Raw genomic sequence first — 17,499 nt, 5'->3', positions numbered from 1 at the left:
AAATACTTCATGTGTGTTTGCGTCTTATTTCGCCCCAAATTGGTTTTCAATAAATATATGTCAGAGTATTATTTTCATTTAATAAACTGCATATGTTTATACGAACAAGATATATAGCTAATACCTTTGTTCTTATACGAGTACAAACTTTATCTGGTAACGCATACAGCGAGACCTGTATGCTCTTGATGCTAAGTTTGTTCATATGCTATATGCAAACCTTGAGACTTCTTTCCTATGTCTGGTATGACTCTTCCCTGCAGGGGCAGGAAGTACTAACATGGTTTATGATTAGCAGTAATGACGTATAACGGTAACGTCATATGTCTCTATGGTCTGGATGACCAAGGAATAACTGTCCTGAGGTTAAGGCACTTTTGAAAAATCCACAGATACAGTACTTTCTAAATAATTCTCTGGTAACCTTCCATCAGGGCGACATAGCCTGAACCCAAAAAACGGATTTTGAGTGAAGTGAAAAATCTATTTTTGGGTGAGATGACCATGTCGTCGTGATGGACCCGCCCTCCTTTTCTATAGAAAAGGCCTTGACAGGATCCCTCCCAAAACTACTATATCTGTAGCACCTTGCTCAACACTACAAGGAATAAGCATGGCGGCAACATACAGCGCCATCTGGATACTCGTAGTAGTAAGGGAAACCTTGATATCGGCTCCCCTTCAAATTTTGCCACTTTTCCCCTCGAAGCAAAAACGCTATTTGGGGTGATTGCTATGTGCCGTATCAAGATATACGTCCCCTTATTTATGCGATATCCTTAGGAGAAATTTTAAGGATATTCGCGCCAGGAGTTAGAATTCTGGAGACCTACAGGTAAATTCTCTGGGAATATCACTATAGTCAAATATCCCTTAGGAAGCTACTTATAGGAACCTTCCATCAGGACGACATGGCTATTTCACCCAAAAATAGATTTTTCGCCTAGCTCAAAATCCGTTAATTGAGCAGGTAAAACATATGAAAAGGAGTGTTAGGTATAAGTGTAAGAACGATTTTGATGAGGCACTGATGAATGTAGGACAAGCAATATCGATGTAGTATGTAGGTTGGAAACGTTAGCTAGGAATAAGTATGGGGATGAAGGTATAAACGAGAATAAGGAACTAATGAAGAAGTTTTTGAGTATGGTGCCAGAGAATGTGTCTAGAGTTTATTAATTTGAAACGGAAGGAGAAAATGAAGTGGACGAGAGAGATTAACATAGGATAATATTTTAGAGATAGTTGGGGATTATGAGTTGGATAGATGTATGAAAGAAAGTAAATCTGTGAATATGAGAACTGGAATGGAGGAAAGTGTGCCAGAATTTGTTAGTTTTAAAGATGCTGTCATGAGAGGACCGATTAGGGCAGCTGATAGTGTAGTAGATAGGAGTGTTAGGGCGAGTAATGTGGGAATACCTACCTGTAAGGACAAAATGGAGTTTTTATGATAAAACAAAGTTTTATGAATACTTACCTGGCAGTTATATATACATAGCTAATAATCTCTATTTTGGCAGAATTTTTCTAAACGTGGCAACTGCCTTGTGGTGGTTGGGTGGTAACACCTGTTAAAGAGTGGTAGGAGGAATCATTCCCGTTTTCTGTTCTTCAGTTCATCTATGCCCGAACTGTCTCCTGAGGGGAGGTGGGTGGGCCTTCGAATGTATATATAACTGCCAGGTAAGTATTCATAAAACTTTGTTTTATCATAAAAATTCCATTTTTATGAATAGAACTTACCTGGCAGTTATATATACATAGCTGATTAACACACTTGGAGGAGGGTGATAGACAGTAAACACCGTTGGGGAAACAACCAAAAAAGCTGTAGGATAAATAAACACCTTGATTCCTTACCTGCTAAGGTAGCTGACTTCAAAGGTTCCTGCCTCTTGAGTCGCTTTCCCTTAGGAGCGTCAGCCAGGATGTGACCTGCAGTGCTGAAAACACTCAATCGAGTCTGTCAACGGGGCGAGACCAACAATCTGACTAGACTTCAGGACTACCTATTGCCCAAAATAAAAACTGCAACCTTACCAAACCAACCACCTAACTTTTGCAAAGTAGATAAAAATTATCTAACTAGACTCAGGTGACTGTACACAAGTCGAAGTCCTCAGACAACCAATAAAAAAACACCAACCTACACACAAGTATACAAAACTAAGGTTGAGGGGAGGTAGTAACTCCTTTGCCTAATACAGAAGCCGTAGCTATGTATGGGCACAAGGTATAGCATTTATCATAATCCACTCTCACCTCTCTGAGGTAATGAGAGGCGAACACAGAGTTGCTCCTCCAGAATGTCGCATCCATAATTTGACAGAGCGACATGTTCTTGTGGTAAGCAAGCGAGGTCGCAATGGCTCTCACCTCGTGAGCTTGCACTTTTAAAAGTCCGAAGTGTTCCTCCTCACACAAGAGATGCGCTTCTCTTATAATTTCCCTCAGGAAAAAAGACAAAGCGTTCTTGGAAAGAGCTTCTGAGGATCTTTCACAGAACACCACAGGGAGCTAGAAGAGCCTCTCACATTTTTCGTGCGAGACAAATAGGTCTTGAGGGCTCGTACTGGACAGAGGAGCCTCTCTTGCTCTTGACCCACTAGGTTGGTCAAGTTAGGAACCTCAAAGGTCCGTGGCCAGGGCTTAGAAGGGTTCTCGTTCTTAGCGAGAAAGTCTAATCTTAAGGCACAAACTGCCCCATTCAGATTGAAGCCTACCTGTTTTTCAATTGCATGGACTTCACTGACTCTTTTAGCTGTTGCTAAGGCCAAAAGAAAGAGGGTTTTCTTGGTAACCTCCCTAAGGGGAGCCTGTGAGATGGGCTCAAATCTCTTGGTGCACAGAAATTCAAGAACCACATCAAGGTTCCAAGAAGGGGGCTTTAACTGGGCCTGCTTGGTTGTCTCAAAAGACTTCAAGAGGTCATGTAAGTCCTTATCGCGAGACAAGTCCAAGCCTCTATGCTGACAGACAGAAGAGAGCATACTTTTGTACCCCTTGATAGTGGACACAGCCAGCTTAGCGTCCTGCCTGAGGTACAACAAGAAATCCGCAATCTGGCTCACAGAGGTAGTGGATGAGGAAATCTTGTGCTTCCTATACCAAGCTCTAAAAGTCTCCCACTTGGACTGGTAGACCCTCTGTGAAGAGACCCTCCTCGCTCTGGCGATAGCTTTCGCAACTTGCGCTGAAGAGCCTCTCGATCTGACGAGCTTTTCGATAGTCTGAAGGCAGTCAGATTGAGAGCGAGGGGGTTTTGATGATATCTCTCGAAGTGGGGTTGTCTGAGCAGATTTGGACTTGCAGGGAGGCTTCTTGGAAAGTCCATCAACAAGTCCACCACCTCCGTGAACCATTCCCTCATCGGCCAGAACGGAGCTATCAGGATCATTCGTCCCGAATCGAGGAGAGCGAATTTCCTGACTACCAGATTGATGATCTTGAACGGGGGAAAAGCATAAGTGTCCATCCCCGTCCAATCCATCAAAAAGGCGTCTACTGCTATTGCCTCCTTGTCCGGAACTAGGGAGCAATAGATGGGGATCCTCTTGGATAAGTTGGAGGCAAAAAGATCGATGAGGGGTCTCCCCCACAGCCTCCAGAGACTCTGACAGACCTGTTAGTTGAGGGTCCATTCTGTGGGAAGGACCTGCCCTTTCCTGCTGAGCATGTCCGCCCTCACATTCTTCTGTCCCTGAACAAACCTCGTCAGCAGGCTTATCCTGTTCTCCTTCGCCCAAAGAAGGAGCTCTCTTGCAGTCTCGAACAGAGACAGAGAGTGAGTCCCTCCTTGCTTCCTGATGTAAGCAAGAGCTGTGGTGTTGTCTGACTTGACCTCCACAATCTTCCCAGACACCAAGTCTTTGAAGGCCTTTAGCCCCAGAAAAATGGCTCCTTGTTGTTGATGTGCCATCCCAGCTGAATTCCTTCCCAATAGCCTGAGACCTCCTTGCTTCCTAGTGTTGCCCCCCAACCTGACTCTGATGCGTCTGAAAACAACGCTAGGTCTGGGTTCTTCTTGTGTAAGGAGATCCCTTCCCCTAACAAGGTTGGGTCCAGCCACCACTCCAGAAGATTCTTGACTTCTGTTGGAATGGGGAAGGAAAAGGAGTCTTCCTGCGTCTTTATGTTCCACGTCTTCGAAAGAAAGTGCTGAAGAGGCCTTAGGTGGAGTCTCCCCAGAGAGACAAACTGTTCGAGGGAGGATAGAGTCCCCAGCAAACTCATCCACTCCTTCGCTGAGCACCTCTTCTTGTCCAGGAAAGTTCTGACTTTTACGAGACACTTGGTCTGTCTTTCCTGAGAGGGAGAAGCCCGAAAAAGAACTGAATTCAGAACTATCCCCAAATAGAGAATAGTCTGATTCGGTCTGATCTGAGACTTCTCCCTGTTGATGACCAGGCCTAGATCTTGAGCCATCATAAAAGTCTTCCATAAATCCTCCAGACATTTCTCCCGTGATCGTGAACGAATCAGCCAATCGTCCAGATAGAAGGATATCCTTATCCCCTCCTGATGCAGCCAGCCTTACACATTCGCCATTATCCTGGTGAAGACTTGAGGAGCCGTGCTGAGACCGAAGCAAAGAGCTCTGAATTGGAAGCACTTGCCCTGCATTACAAATCTCAGGTACTTCCTTGAAGTCGGATGGATGGGGACATGGAAATACGCGTCCTGCAAGTCGAGGGACACCATCCAGTCCCCTGGACGTACTGATGCCAGCACCGACTGAGTCATCTCCATGGAGAACTTTGTCTTCTCCACAAAGACGTTGAGAGAGCTGACATCCAGGACGGGTCTCCATCCGCCCAAGTTCTTGGGGACCAGAAACAGGCGATTGTAAAAGCCTGGGGAGGATAGATCCCGAACCGGTTCTATCGCTCCCTTGTCTAGCATTTGGTCGACAAGGTCTATTAGGGCCTTCTGTTTCCCCGGATCTGAGTACCGGGCTACTAAGGCCAGCGGAGCATCTGCGAGAGGAGGTTTTTTCAGAAAGGGGATCTTGTATCCTTCCTTGATGACTGAGAGGGACCAGGTGTCTGCCCCTCGCCTCTTCCCAGACTGCCAAAAACCTGAGTCTTGCGCCTACTGTCTGGAGGAGACGAACTTCATTTTCTGGAGCGAGGTCTGAAAGAGCCCCTGGTAGATCTTGGTCCTGATTCTTGCCTTCTTCCTCTAAAATATGGTCTTGAAGAAGTAGTCCTGCCCCGAAAGGGCTGCTGGAATCTCCTTTCCTCCCGTTTCGAAGAAGGAGTGGCTGCCAAGGGCTTACGAGCAGAACGAGATAAAAGGTCTTGGGTGGCTTTTTGGGCCAGAGAAAGCGTAATGTCATTAACCAGGGACTCGGGAAAAAGATGTTGAGAGAGGGGGGCGTAAAGAAGCTCAGACTTCTGTGCAATGGTAACAGACCTAGAAGCAAAAGAGCAAAGCAGGGCTCTCTTCTTTAGGATCCCAGCTGAGAACAGCGCAGCCAACTCATTCGCCCCATCTCTGAGGGCCTTGTCCATACAGGACATAATACTGGTAAGGTCCCTAGATCCTTCCATCTGGTCAGTTTTCCTTGCCAGAGTCCCAAGCGACCAGTCTAGAAAACTAAAAACCTCAAAGGCTCTAAAAATACCTTTGATGAGATGATCCAGCTCCGACATCGACCACATGACCTTGGCTGAGTTGAGAGCATGCCTTCTAGCAGAGTCCACTAAGCCAGAGAAGTCACCCTTGGAGGAGGAAGGCACTCCCAGACCCAAAGGTTCCCCAGTTGCATACCCCATACCCGCTTTTGAAGCAAGACGAGCTGGTGGAAACGAGAAGGAAGTCTTAACTGCTTGTCTCCACTCCTTCATCCAGTCATCAATCTTTGTAAGAGCCTTCTTTGCGGAAATCGACAGTTTCATCTTGATGAAGGCCGACTGTTTCTTGGCCTTCTTTCTGTTAAATTGGGACTGAGGAGATTGAGGGGCAGCAGGTTGGAATTCCTCTCCAAAAAGTTCAAGAAGGGAGCGAGAGAGAACTTTGTAATCTCCCGCAGCGTCGGCAGGATTATCATCGTCATCAGAAACCTCCTCGAGGTCCTGATCCACATCTGCAATATCCTTCGAACGAGAAGAAGGTTCCTTAGAACCCGACAAGGGCAAATCAAAGGAATCGTCCTGCAAAAGACGGGTTGCATCCTGGAGTCCAGCGCTAGAAGAATCCTTGGAACGAGAGGCAGTATCGTCCCGAGGAGGCACCGAGAACGAGAGGCAGAATCGTTCTGGTGTCGAGAGCGAGAGGCGGTATCGTCCTGGCGTCGAGAACGAGAGGCGGTATCGTCATGGCGTCGTGAACGAGAGGCGGTATCGTCATGGCGTCGTGAACGAGAGGCGGTACCCTCATGGCGTCGAGAACTAGGGTCGGTATCGTCGTGGCGTCGTGAACGAGAGGAGGTATCGTCCTGGCGTAGTGAACGAGAGGCGGGTATCGTCGCGGCGAAGCGAACGAGAGGAGGTATCGTGCTGGTATCGTGAACGGGAGGCGGTATCGTCCTGGCATCGAGAACGAGAAGCAGCATCATTCGATAAAGAATCGTCTCGGTATCGAGAACGAGAAACAGTCTCGTCCTGGTATCGAGAAGAAGTATCGCCTTGCAAAAGCACACACTCCTCATCCTGGCGTAGAGAGGGAGAAGTTTTCTTTAGAGAAGAACTCCGTTCTCTCTTAGAATCAGACTTCTTAATAGGTAACGAGTCGTCTTTACGTCTATCAGACTGGGTGTGAGGGCGGCTAAATGCTTGCACTAACGTAAAAAGTTGTTTCTGCATGACAGACATGAAGGATTTAGCAACATCAGCTGGGTCTTGCGGCCCCGAAGGGGAGGGCTGACGAATAACACTCGTAGAAGGGGGAGGATCTTCGGCAGTAGGCTTAGGCTTCGCCCTTTCCACAGGCACGGAGTCAAAATCATCCTCCGACGGACAAGGTTCATAACTGCTAGAACCGGGAGAGAAAGAACGAGACAGTTCGTCGCGGTTCCATCTCCTCTTAGTAGGTCTTGACGCTTCAAACTTCCATTTACGTCTGGACGAATTCGGAGAAGAAATCAACACATCCGACACGTCTTTTCCGTGACGGTCAAGAGCAGCCTGGGAATCGACAACAGGACTGTCTGAGGAGATGGCTGCCCGAGGGTACGTACCTCTCACCCCCTTTCGGTCATCGACGTACCTTCTCCCTTGGTCCTGGGAGCTTGGTAGAGGTCTAGGCCTAGGGTAATGACAGGTTCGTTCAGTCGCCACCTCCACTGCACTAACACAAGCACTTTTCACTATCCTTACCTTTAAAGGCCTCCAGTTGTTCTTTAATGGCCTTCAACTCGGCAGCCAGGCTAGCGTACCGAGGGTCATCTGCAGATACGGATCCTGTAGGAGGTGCAGGAGTTACTAACTCAAGGGAAGGATCAACTTCCAAAGAGGAATCAATAAAAGGTTCAAAAGATAAATCTACACTAAGTTTGTCTTCCTTACCACTAACAGACTTAGACTTAGACCTAGAAGCTCTCCTAACTCTATCGAGCTCTAGTTTACGCACATAGCGCTTCATAATCAACCAATCCTTCTCATCCAAAACTTTACATTCCCCGCACCTATTATTAAGGGCACAAACAAAACCCTTACAATTCAAACACACGGTGTGAGGGTCTACCGCCATTTTCGGTAGTCTCACCTTACATTCCTCATTCGCATAGACACGGTAATGACTTTTTTCACTCATAATGAAAACAGCAAAAAAGCTAAGAGAAAACAAAAAACACGATCGCCAAAACCCCAAATCAGAGTACTTCACCAAAAAGCAGACTGGTACACCGAGCAGGGAAAGCGAAGAAAAACTTTTAATGACGGACCAACGTGTTGTCGATCCGGCCGGCAGAGATGAACTGAAGAACAGAAAACTGGAATGATTCCTCCACCACCCTTTAACGGGTGTTACCACCCAACCACCACAAGGCGGTTACCACGTTTAGAAAAATTCTGCCGAAATAGAGATTATTAGCTATGTATATATAACTGCCAGGTAAGTTCTATTCATAAAATGAAGGGTTTAGGCAAGGGAATCAGGTTTGGAGAGATAGGAGTGCTATTGCGCAGCGAGGTAGGTCAAGTAGTTGTATCCATGAAGAGAAGTGTTTTAGGTGTGGGACAGTAGGACATGAAAAGAATGAGTGTAGATGGGTGTTAGGAGCATGTTTTGGCCGTGGGGAGACAGGGCATCGTATTAGTGAGTGAAAGAAAGAGAAAGTGGTTAAGTGTTATCGAGTGTGGTAAGACTGGGTCTATAGCGAGTGGATGTAGGAGTAATCGTACAAATGTGACTTGCGGCAATTGTGGTAAGGATGGTCCTCATGCGAGGAGCAGCGTGCTAAATGTACTGAATGTGGTGTAGATGGACATATACCTAGGGTATGTAAGAATGAGGGATTAAGTCAGCCAGGATGTTCGGGAAACTAGGTAGTCAGAGGGTTCAACTGGGTAAGTCCTCCTGTGAGTGGGGAGTGAATGTGATGCATGTTCGTGAGGGTTTATTGCATGAATATGTGATGAGGGAAAAGCGTATGATTGCATGCGTGTGAAATTGACTTTTAATGCCATAGAGTTGGTTGGTTTGATTGATACTGGTTGTGGTGTTAATTTAATGTTTAGAAATGCATATGATAAGGTAAGGGATGTTGGTGAATTTAAGGGATGTAAGGGTGAAGTGAAAGGCATTGGTAATTTGAGTATGCCAGTGCTAGGCAAGATGTGTGAAAATGTTATGACTGGGGGGCTGACGATGGAGGATAATGATTTTTACGTGGTTGAGGGAACTAATAAGAAATATGATGTATTGCTTGGGTATAATTTTCTGAAAAAATGTGATGATCCAAGTGTGAATGTGATATAGAGATGAAAATTAGGGCAATATTTGTGGGGAATTTAATTTAAAGGAAGATGGTGGAGTGAATACACCAAAAAGGCATTTAGTGCCAACAGAAATATATCAGCGACTCTCCAGGGCAAAGAGAGAGAACTACGACTGCTCTTATTCCTAAACAACATTTGCATTTGACAATCTACATTACACATATCACAACTCTCATTTGTAAACCTTTCAAAATAATGGAAACTGCATATTCACTTTAATGCACCAGTTTCCAGATTAATTATGGCGGTCTAACCTGGGATCTTTCCATTCAACACTCATAAGGTATTCTGTTTTAGATATAATAAAAACTAATTCAGTTTTGATGCCTTCCTGAATTTTCACCCGCTAGTTTTCAAAATGTGTGCAATGACTGATTCAGTTATCAGAACCACATTGTCCAATATATTCGAGAACTTTCTTAGATATTTAGACCAAAGAAATTGTGCCAAAATGAAACTAGTTCTAGCCTTCAAATATGCATCCCCAAACTTGTACATTAATATCATCATCATCATTATTATCATTATCATTATTATATTATTATTATTATTATTATTATTATCATTAAAAGGGGGGAAATTAACCAGAAATTAACCAGCCTAATGAATCAAACTCCACTCTTACATAGCTGCCTATCTAAAGTTGTGCTGTATAAATAATTTTTACTTGACATAAGGACTGATGATATAAAGTCTTTCAAGACGAAGTTTTTTAAAGCTATAATAGTGAGCATTTAGAAATTGAAACCCGGATTAAACAGAATGTTCTCCAAAGATATAAAATAAATATACTGGTACGAATCTCATGGATCCATCGCGAGGAAAGGGATCGAGTAAGCTGCCTTCAAAACAATTTACTATATAATAATACTATAAAACTAGAACTATTCTAGCAGTTTCAATGCACTTAACATTTTAAGTGTTTCATATTCCAAGTTGGAAAAAGTACAAAATACAACAAAAACAATAAATAATATAAAGAGTATGAAGAACAATCATGTTTTTAAAGGTTTAAAGGTCACTCATGAATGGCATATACAAGGGACAGGAATAATGTCCTCGAGACTGACCATATATACATACGATTAACGACCAAGCCCCTCACCATCATCAAACAATAGCTGCTGACACCGAGCAGGTTGCAGACACTACTAGTTGCTACCAAGCTTGAGTGGGGCGTCTAATCTTGAACTCCCAACCAGCATAATGGCAGTAAGACATATTTCCAAGGAGAAATAAGACAGTTGAAAATAAGTAAGTTACTTTTAACTTGTATAACTATTCATGAAACAAAAATGTAAAATAAAACTTACAGGTATCATCGTGCCACAAAGGGCTCTGGAAAAAAAAATTAATAAAAATAAAAACCACACCTCCAGTGATCACTAATCTGTGGTCCTTTTATCATTTCAATGGACAGCCACGATCCGCTTGAACTTGAAAGACCGGAAAAGGAATAAAGATATTCTTCAAGTCCCTCCAGCTATTTTTCATTACTTCTGAGAAGAGCAAAATCCTTCCACAGACACGAGAATCTTTTGAATAGCTTTTGAATAGTTTCCACCATCGTAGAATTAGGATTACCTTGTCGAGGTATGTGTGATATGGAAGAGACCTCCAATTAGTTCTCTCTCTCTCTCTATCTCTCTCTCTCGGTACCTAATTTGTGACTTGGATGAACATAGGTCATCTAAATTTTCAGGAACAAGCCCATTCGTTCCCCTTTCCCCGATCCATACTAACCCAGCACCATATCAATGCCAGCTGAGAGAGAGAGAGAGAGAGAGAGAGAGAGAGAGAGAGAGAGAGGAGAGAATTTTATTTAAATTAACACAAAAATATTAAGTTCCAGCTATAAATTACATGACATTATTAAATTTAAGGAATTAATAGTTGAAAAACCCAGTCAATTCAATTACCAATAAAAAGAAAAAGAAATTTAGCTTGATAAACATTGACCCCCCTTAAAGCCATAAACTAAATCATCTACTTTGAGTACCGTACGCCTTTAGAATTTGGAAGTTGATTAACATGTTCTCCATATATGAACTCTGAGTCCATCTAAAACAGCTGTTAAATCTAAAGCAACAAATTCTTATCAGCAATTAATTAGTTATACTAAATCCCTGACCGTCAATCAACCTAAACACATACCGGTATCGACCTTCTCATGACATTGGCTAATGAATTTTGATCAGAATAAAAATCTAAAGGTGTTTTTAAAATCAATTCTATTCCACTCAGATCTCACCAATCCTACAACAATTATTAGATTCTTAGTGGATTAAATCTAAAAAAACTAATAGGAATATAGAAAATATGAGCCATGTTTTGATTAAACTCTCGTACATGGTGTCTCACTAATATGAGTATTTTCTTATACCTTTTTCGTTATAAATGCAAAAAGAAAATATGGGACTGTGCCATGTTTTTTAACTTCATCCTTTGCACATGATTCAGTGAGTAATCATCACAATTTACAAGAATTAACATAATTAGTTCGCATATGTTTACATGGTCATATGTTTGAATTAAAATCAGTTTATTGATCAAAATAGTTGTAAAACACCCGGCCCACCCAGCGACGCACACACACACACACGCTCTCTCTCTCTCTCTCTCTCTCTCTCTCTCTCTCTCTCTCTCTCTCTCTCCTCTCTCTCTCTCTCTCATCTCTCTCTCTCTCTCTCTCCTCTCTTTTAATGGGAGTTTGAAGTGATGGTGACAAGCAGAAATAGATGAGAGAGAAATTTAGATTCGAACTGAGGGAACAATTTCCCCAAGTTCGAGAGCCCTCTTTCCTGTCCCAATGCTCCAAAATGGAAATGATATTCCCTGTTTGAAGCACGATAACTTCATCAAAGCATTCTCTTGTTCAATGGGGAATCAGGCTGAGAGATCTACCAAGTTGTCTTCTGTCCGATCTCAATATTTCCACAACCAGATGGCAGAGGGACTGTGAAAAAGTACTTCCTTGTTTGTTTCTAAAGCCCACAAACTGTGGTGTTGTCGCTCATCAGCTCCACGGAGTGTCATGAAAGGAGCTGGTGGAATTGCTTGAGGGCTAGAAAGGCTGCCGTCATTTCTAGGAGGGTTTATGTGGCACTGTCGCTCGACTCAGATCACACTCCAGAGACTATGAGGTGAAACATGAGAGCCCAACTTCTCTTTTGACGCATCTGTAAAAAGCCTCAATTCTGGGGAGGAGAAACAATTACTACTCCCTTGAGGAGATTATTGTTTAACACCCCACCAAATCAGATGTCTCTTTTGCTCTAACCCTATTAGAACCTCAAGGTGCAGAGGTTCCTTGTCCTGAGACCAAAAGGTCTTCAGATGCCACTCGAGAGAATGGATAAAAAGACAGCCATTGGGCACCAGCCTCACGAACGAGGACAGATGACCCAGTAGCTTTTGTCACTGATGAGCTGGTAACCTGCCTTTTTATCAGAAACGGGCTTGCCTCTCTAGTGCTGAACGGAGTTTGTTGAACATATTCAGAGCTGAGAGTTCCATGACTGGTCTCCAGCCTCTAAAGGCTTTTTCGACAAGAAAGAGTCAACTGTAGAAACCAAGAGACCCGTCTTGGATCTCTTAGAGAGCATCCTTCTCTAGCATGGTCTGGACCTCAGCTTGAACGGACTGCTCCCTTTGCTGATCCCATTGCATAGGAGCTCATCACAGCGAGACAGCAGGATAGAGGAGGGAAAGAGGGCATCTACGTTGTCTGCCGATAGTTGCTTCATCTGTGTCAGATGGGGGAGTGACTTTCATTCCACAACCATCTAAACTCTGCACCTGTAAAGAATTATGTTTAATAAAATGGCGTTCCATTGAATACTTAGTTTTAGCATCATGAACATTAGGCCAGGTGCTAGTGTGGTCATATGAAAGCTTTATCCTTCAATTTATAAAAAGCTCTGGGGGAACCTTAAAAGTAATGGGGAGACGATCTACCACGCCCTCTAGGGCGTGGTGAACGTACATTAGCTTGAACTTTGACATTGTTAAGTTGCGGAGGAAGACTGTCCACGCGTCAAACATGGCTGTGCGTTTAGTGACATGATGTTTAGGGGTGACAACTTGCTTAGACCCTGTTGACCTGCCTAAGATGAGGAGTAGTTACCTCACATGTTGAGATGGTGGTGGGGTACAGTGACGTCATCATGTTTACGATACAGTGGGGCATTAAGACTTGTTATTCTGAACGCTCAGCCTAGCTTAATCATTAATGCCAGGAACTCTTTATATGGAGATCTCTACTGAAGACCCGTAGGCGTACAAGACAGGCCTTGCTTGTTATTTCAACCTGATGACTGGTAATAAAGATCTTTCAATAAGGCTGCCTCAGTACAAGGGAAAACGACAGGCTCTACTCATAAGGTTTCCGATGGGAATGCGAAGATATTTTCACTTAACTAATTGGAAACACTTCTATGGGGGGAAATATCTTATCAGTATAATATGACATATACAGTACAGTATAGATCTCCACTCAATGCACTCACAGGGGGTAGGGAGATCTAAGCATAACATAATACAGAAAAATCAGGGATAGATGGAACATCTGAAGAATCCAGCTCAGGGAGCACAACAGCCATAGTCAGGGGATCCACTATAAGAACTGGTTCAAGTTCATATCATACATTATCAACACTGGGTGATAAAATAAAAAAATTATGGCCATTGTCATCCATGACTGGAGCCTCAGTGGGCTCCTGACACAATGGACCTGGAAGGGGGATAACGTTTGCCACAAAACCAATCTTACATTTCTTGTCACTGCTGACAAAAGATGAAGGGTAAGGATCCCTCTTAGATTGTCTCTTGCAGGAAGAACAATATCTCTCCCACTGGGAGGACGACCACTCCCTACAGTACTCACATGGTGATTCCACAGAACATTGTTTATCTCTACAGGAAGGTCAAACCGGGTGTGGATCCTCTTCTACCAGGCTCATAAATGTACCAGAGGGTAGTCTACCTCGGCCGGAGAAGGAGCACATCGAATTCTACTTAATAATAGTAAGGCACACATTCGTAATCTCACAAATAAAGCTAGATGCAAGTGACAGTAAATACCAGACACAAGCACTAAGCACTATAAGGGTACAGTACGGGCGATACACATGGCTGATCACAGAGAGAGGAAGTGGGCATACCGACCTACTTCCCAACCAGTGTTGTCGGGAAGTACTTTGAACAAGCATTATGCAGATTGAAGCATGATGCAATCAAACCAATTTTCTTTTGATTGTCTGGTTGTAGAAAATGAAACTAGGAGTAACCCATTAAATGACTCGGAAGTTTGTATCCGCGTAAGAATAACTACCAATTTCAACAGATCAGGGCAATTTTCTAGAGCCTTAGTCATGTCAATAGAAGGCATGCATTGAACTAAGGTTATTCTGGTTGGCTAACTAAAAAAAATGTTGGCTATGGGTAAAAGAATGGGTAGTTTAGTAGAAATTAATTCTTTTGCCAATTTGGTGGTAGGAGTTTTAAATACATTTATTGAAAAAAAGTTTGTAGGCCACCCTGAACATTAAGCATTAGTTCTTAACATACATTCATACAATAAGCATACACTATGTCCATTTGTAAAATACTCACGATCTTTGAAAGCAGTAACAAAATTCTCTATTGTGGAAAATTTGGAGAGATCTAGATGCAAATAATGAATTTCTTTGTTATCCGTCACCCTGCGTAGATTTCTTACAATTTTCTTAGCTTTCTCACCATTGCGACATGCAAGATATAGCAAGGAACCTGGAATACAGGATATGACAAATTAGAAAGGATTTGTATTTTTCCTAACTATAAAAACCTTGAACTTTTTACAGTGGATATTATTTCGGCAAATCCTGAAAACTAGTCAAAAGACCTTTTAGTGAGGTATAACAACCCACCACTAGTTAGTGGGGGTTGGGGTAGACCAACCACCTAGCTCAAACACCATGAAATACCTTCACTTTTCATAGGTAGTAGGTTGGCCAGAGCACCAGCCACCCGTTGAGATACTACCGCTAGAGAGTTATGGGGTCTTTTGATTGGCCAGACAGTACTACATTGGATCCATCTCCCTGGTTATGGTTCATTTTCCCTTTGCCTACACACACACACACACACACAGCGAATAGTCTGGCCAATTCTTTACACATTTTCCTCTATCCTCATACACCTGACAACACTGACATTACCAAACAATTTTTCTTTACACAAGAGGTTACTGCACTGTAATTATTCAGAGGCCACTTTCCTCTTGTTAAGAGTAGAAGAGACTCTTTAGCTATGCTCAGCAGCTATTCTAGGAGAAGGACACTCCAAAATCAATCCATTGTTTTCTAGTCTTGGGTAGTGCCATAGCCTCTGTACCATGGTCTTCCACTGTCTTGGGTTATTCTTTACACATTTTCCTCTATCCTCATACACCTGACAACACTGACATTACCAAACAATTTTTCTTTACACAAGAGGTTACTGCACTGTAATTATTCAGAGGCCACTTTCCTCTTGTTAAGAGTAGAAGAGACTCTTTAGCTATGCTCAGCAGCTATTCTAGGAGAAGGACACTCCAAAATCAATCCATTGTTTTCTAGTCTTGGGTAGTGCCATAGCCTCTGTACCATGGTCTTCCACTGTCTTGGGTTAGAGTTCTCTTGCTTGAGGGTACACTCGGGCAAACTGTTCTGTCTTGTTTCTTTTCTTCTTGTTTTATTAAAGTTTTAGTTTATATACGATATTTATTTTAATGTTGTTACTCTTCTTAAAAATTTCATTTTCCCATGTTTCCTTTCCTCACTGGGCCATTTTCCCTGTTGGAGCCCCTGGGCTTATAGCATCCTGCTTTTCCAACTAGGGTTGTAGCTTAGAAAGTAATAATAATAATAATAATAATAATAATAATAATAATAATAATAATAATAATAATAATAATAATAATAATATTTGCAGGCAGGACTTTCTCGGGAGTTAGGTGATGGCGAGACAGGTATGTATAAAGAACTCAAGGTTTGTATAGTGAGGAAAAATACATATTATTTCCAAATTTGTCATTTGCTCCAACACAAATACAAACCCTTTTGCTCTTTACAATGGAGACTCACCCTTAGGTAAGGAACTGTTTGGAGTTGAACTCTGCACTTAACCTAGCCATTGCCCGACTCCCCCTAGCTGGGAGGGAAGGGACATAACAAATACATATCATATTTTATGCAACACAAAGGATATGGTTTTATATGTGGACAGATGAGATCAGCTTGCAGAGTTCCATAGATGCAATACCACAAGAAAGGAGAGAGGCCAGTTACTCTACCGTTCATCCCAGACTAATTCAGGGAAACGTCAACTCTCGACCGACTGCTACTTGTCCTGCAAGGGAACTGAGGTATCTTTAACCATATGTTGTGCTGCCGCCACAGGACCTAGGTATCCAGGTTCCTGTGGGTTTCGTTTTTCAGGTCCAGACTATGAGGGTCATCCCACGCTTACACACACCATTTTGAAAAGCCTGTGTCACAGAGCAGTTCTTCAATGCTACAGACATACTATGCCCCTAACATCATGAGCTCTGGGTCTAAGAATTTTTGGAGAAGAGTCTGGGTTCAAGGACTGATTTATATCTTGTCGGATCCAGGAATAGATTGTATTCTTGGTGACTCTCCTCTTGTCCTTGCCCGTGTTCACAGAAACTTGTTCAAGTCGAGGTGATTGATTGATTGATTGAAAGTTTTCTGGCATCCTGACATCTAAGGTCATTAATGCCAATAGCATTTATTATATATGAAAAATAAGAGAGAATTCAATTAAAACCATAAAAGTAAAGAAGTCATTACAATAGTTAAATAGTTTTCAGAAGACCTGCTTCTGAAATAAATCTAAAAATTCCGCTCGCATAGTAGGACACATCATGTCCAAGAATCTTGGCAAGGATGAACCTGCCATCCTCACCTCGAGCCTCAAACAGATATCTATTTCTTAAGTTAGTAAAATTGGGGCATTCGGTCAACAAATGCCTCACTGTTAAAGGTACTAAACAGTCCTCACAATACGGTTGGTGTTGGCCCTTCAGCAGAAACTCGTGTGTCAACCGTGTGTGACCAATACGGAGACGGCAAAGAGTCGTCTCCCATTTTCGGGGTATAATGTTATACCTCCAAGGTGATATGATATTTGTTACTTCCCTCATTTTATTGCCATCTTGACTATCCCAGAGCTGTTGCCATTTACAGTATTACAAACCAATTTCTTGATGTAAGGTAGGAAATCATTACAGGGAATGGGATACCTCCTTGGTAGCAACTCGGATGCCGCATTCTTCGCCAGTAAATCTGCCTTCCCGTTCCCAGACACACCTACATGTGCTGGAACCCAACAAAATCGAACTGTTATACCTCTCCGTCCAATAATAAAAAGCCATTCTAAAATCTTTAAAACTAGAGGGTTACTAGAATTAAAAACTTCTAAAGCTTGAAGAACACTCCTTGCATCACTAAAAATTGTAAAATTACCCTCCTTTTCCAAAGCTATTTTCTCAATAGCGGTTAGTATGCCA

At 42.8% G+C, this 17,499-nt stretch overlaps 1 protein-coding gene across 1 annotated transcript in view; it reads right to left on the bottom strand.

The window, feature by feature from the left end:
- LOC137627189 (WW domain-containing oxidoreductase-like) overlaps nt 1-14,924 on the bottom strand; it is a 65,295-nt gene extending 50,371 nt beyond the window's left edge. The window contains exons 1-2 of the mRNA XM_068358266.1: nt 14,912-14,924; nt 14,559-14,714 (exon numbers count right to left, since the gene is read on the bottom strand). Coding sequence (XP_068214367.1) covers nt 14,559-14,714; nt 14,912-14,924 — 169 coding nt within the window. The remainder of the gene's footprint in view (nt 1-14,558; nt 14,715-14,911) is intronic.
- Nucleotides 14,925-17,499: the final 2,575 nt, after the last annotated feature.

This window comes from Palaemon carinicauda, chromosome 35 (assembly GCF_036898095.1).
Source record: "Palaemon carinicauda isolate YSFRI2023 chromosome 35, ASM3689809v2, whole genome shotgun sequence".
Taxonomy (NCBI): domain Eukaryota; kingdom Metazoa; phylum Arthropoda; class Malacostraca; order Decapoda; family Palaemonidae; genus Palaemon; species Palaemon carinicauda.
The sequence above is the reverse complement of the archived record's forward strand: the minus strand, read 5'-3'. Positions and strand labels throughout refer to the sequence as shown.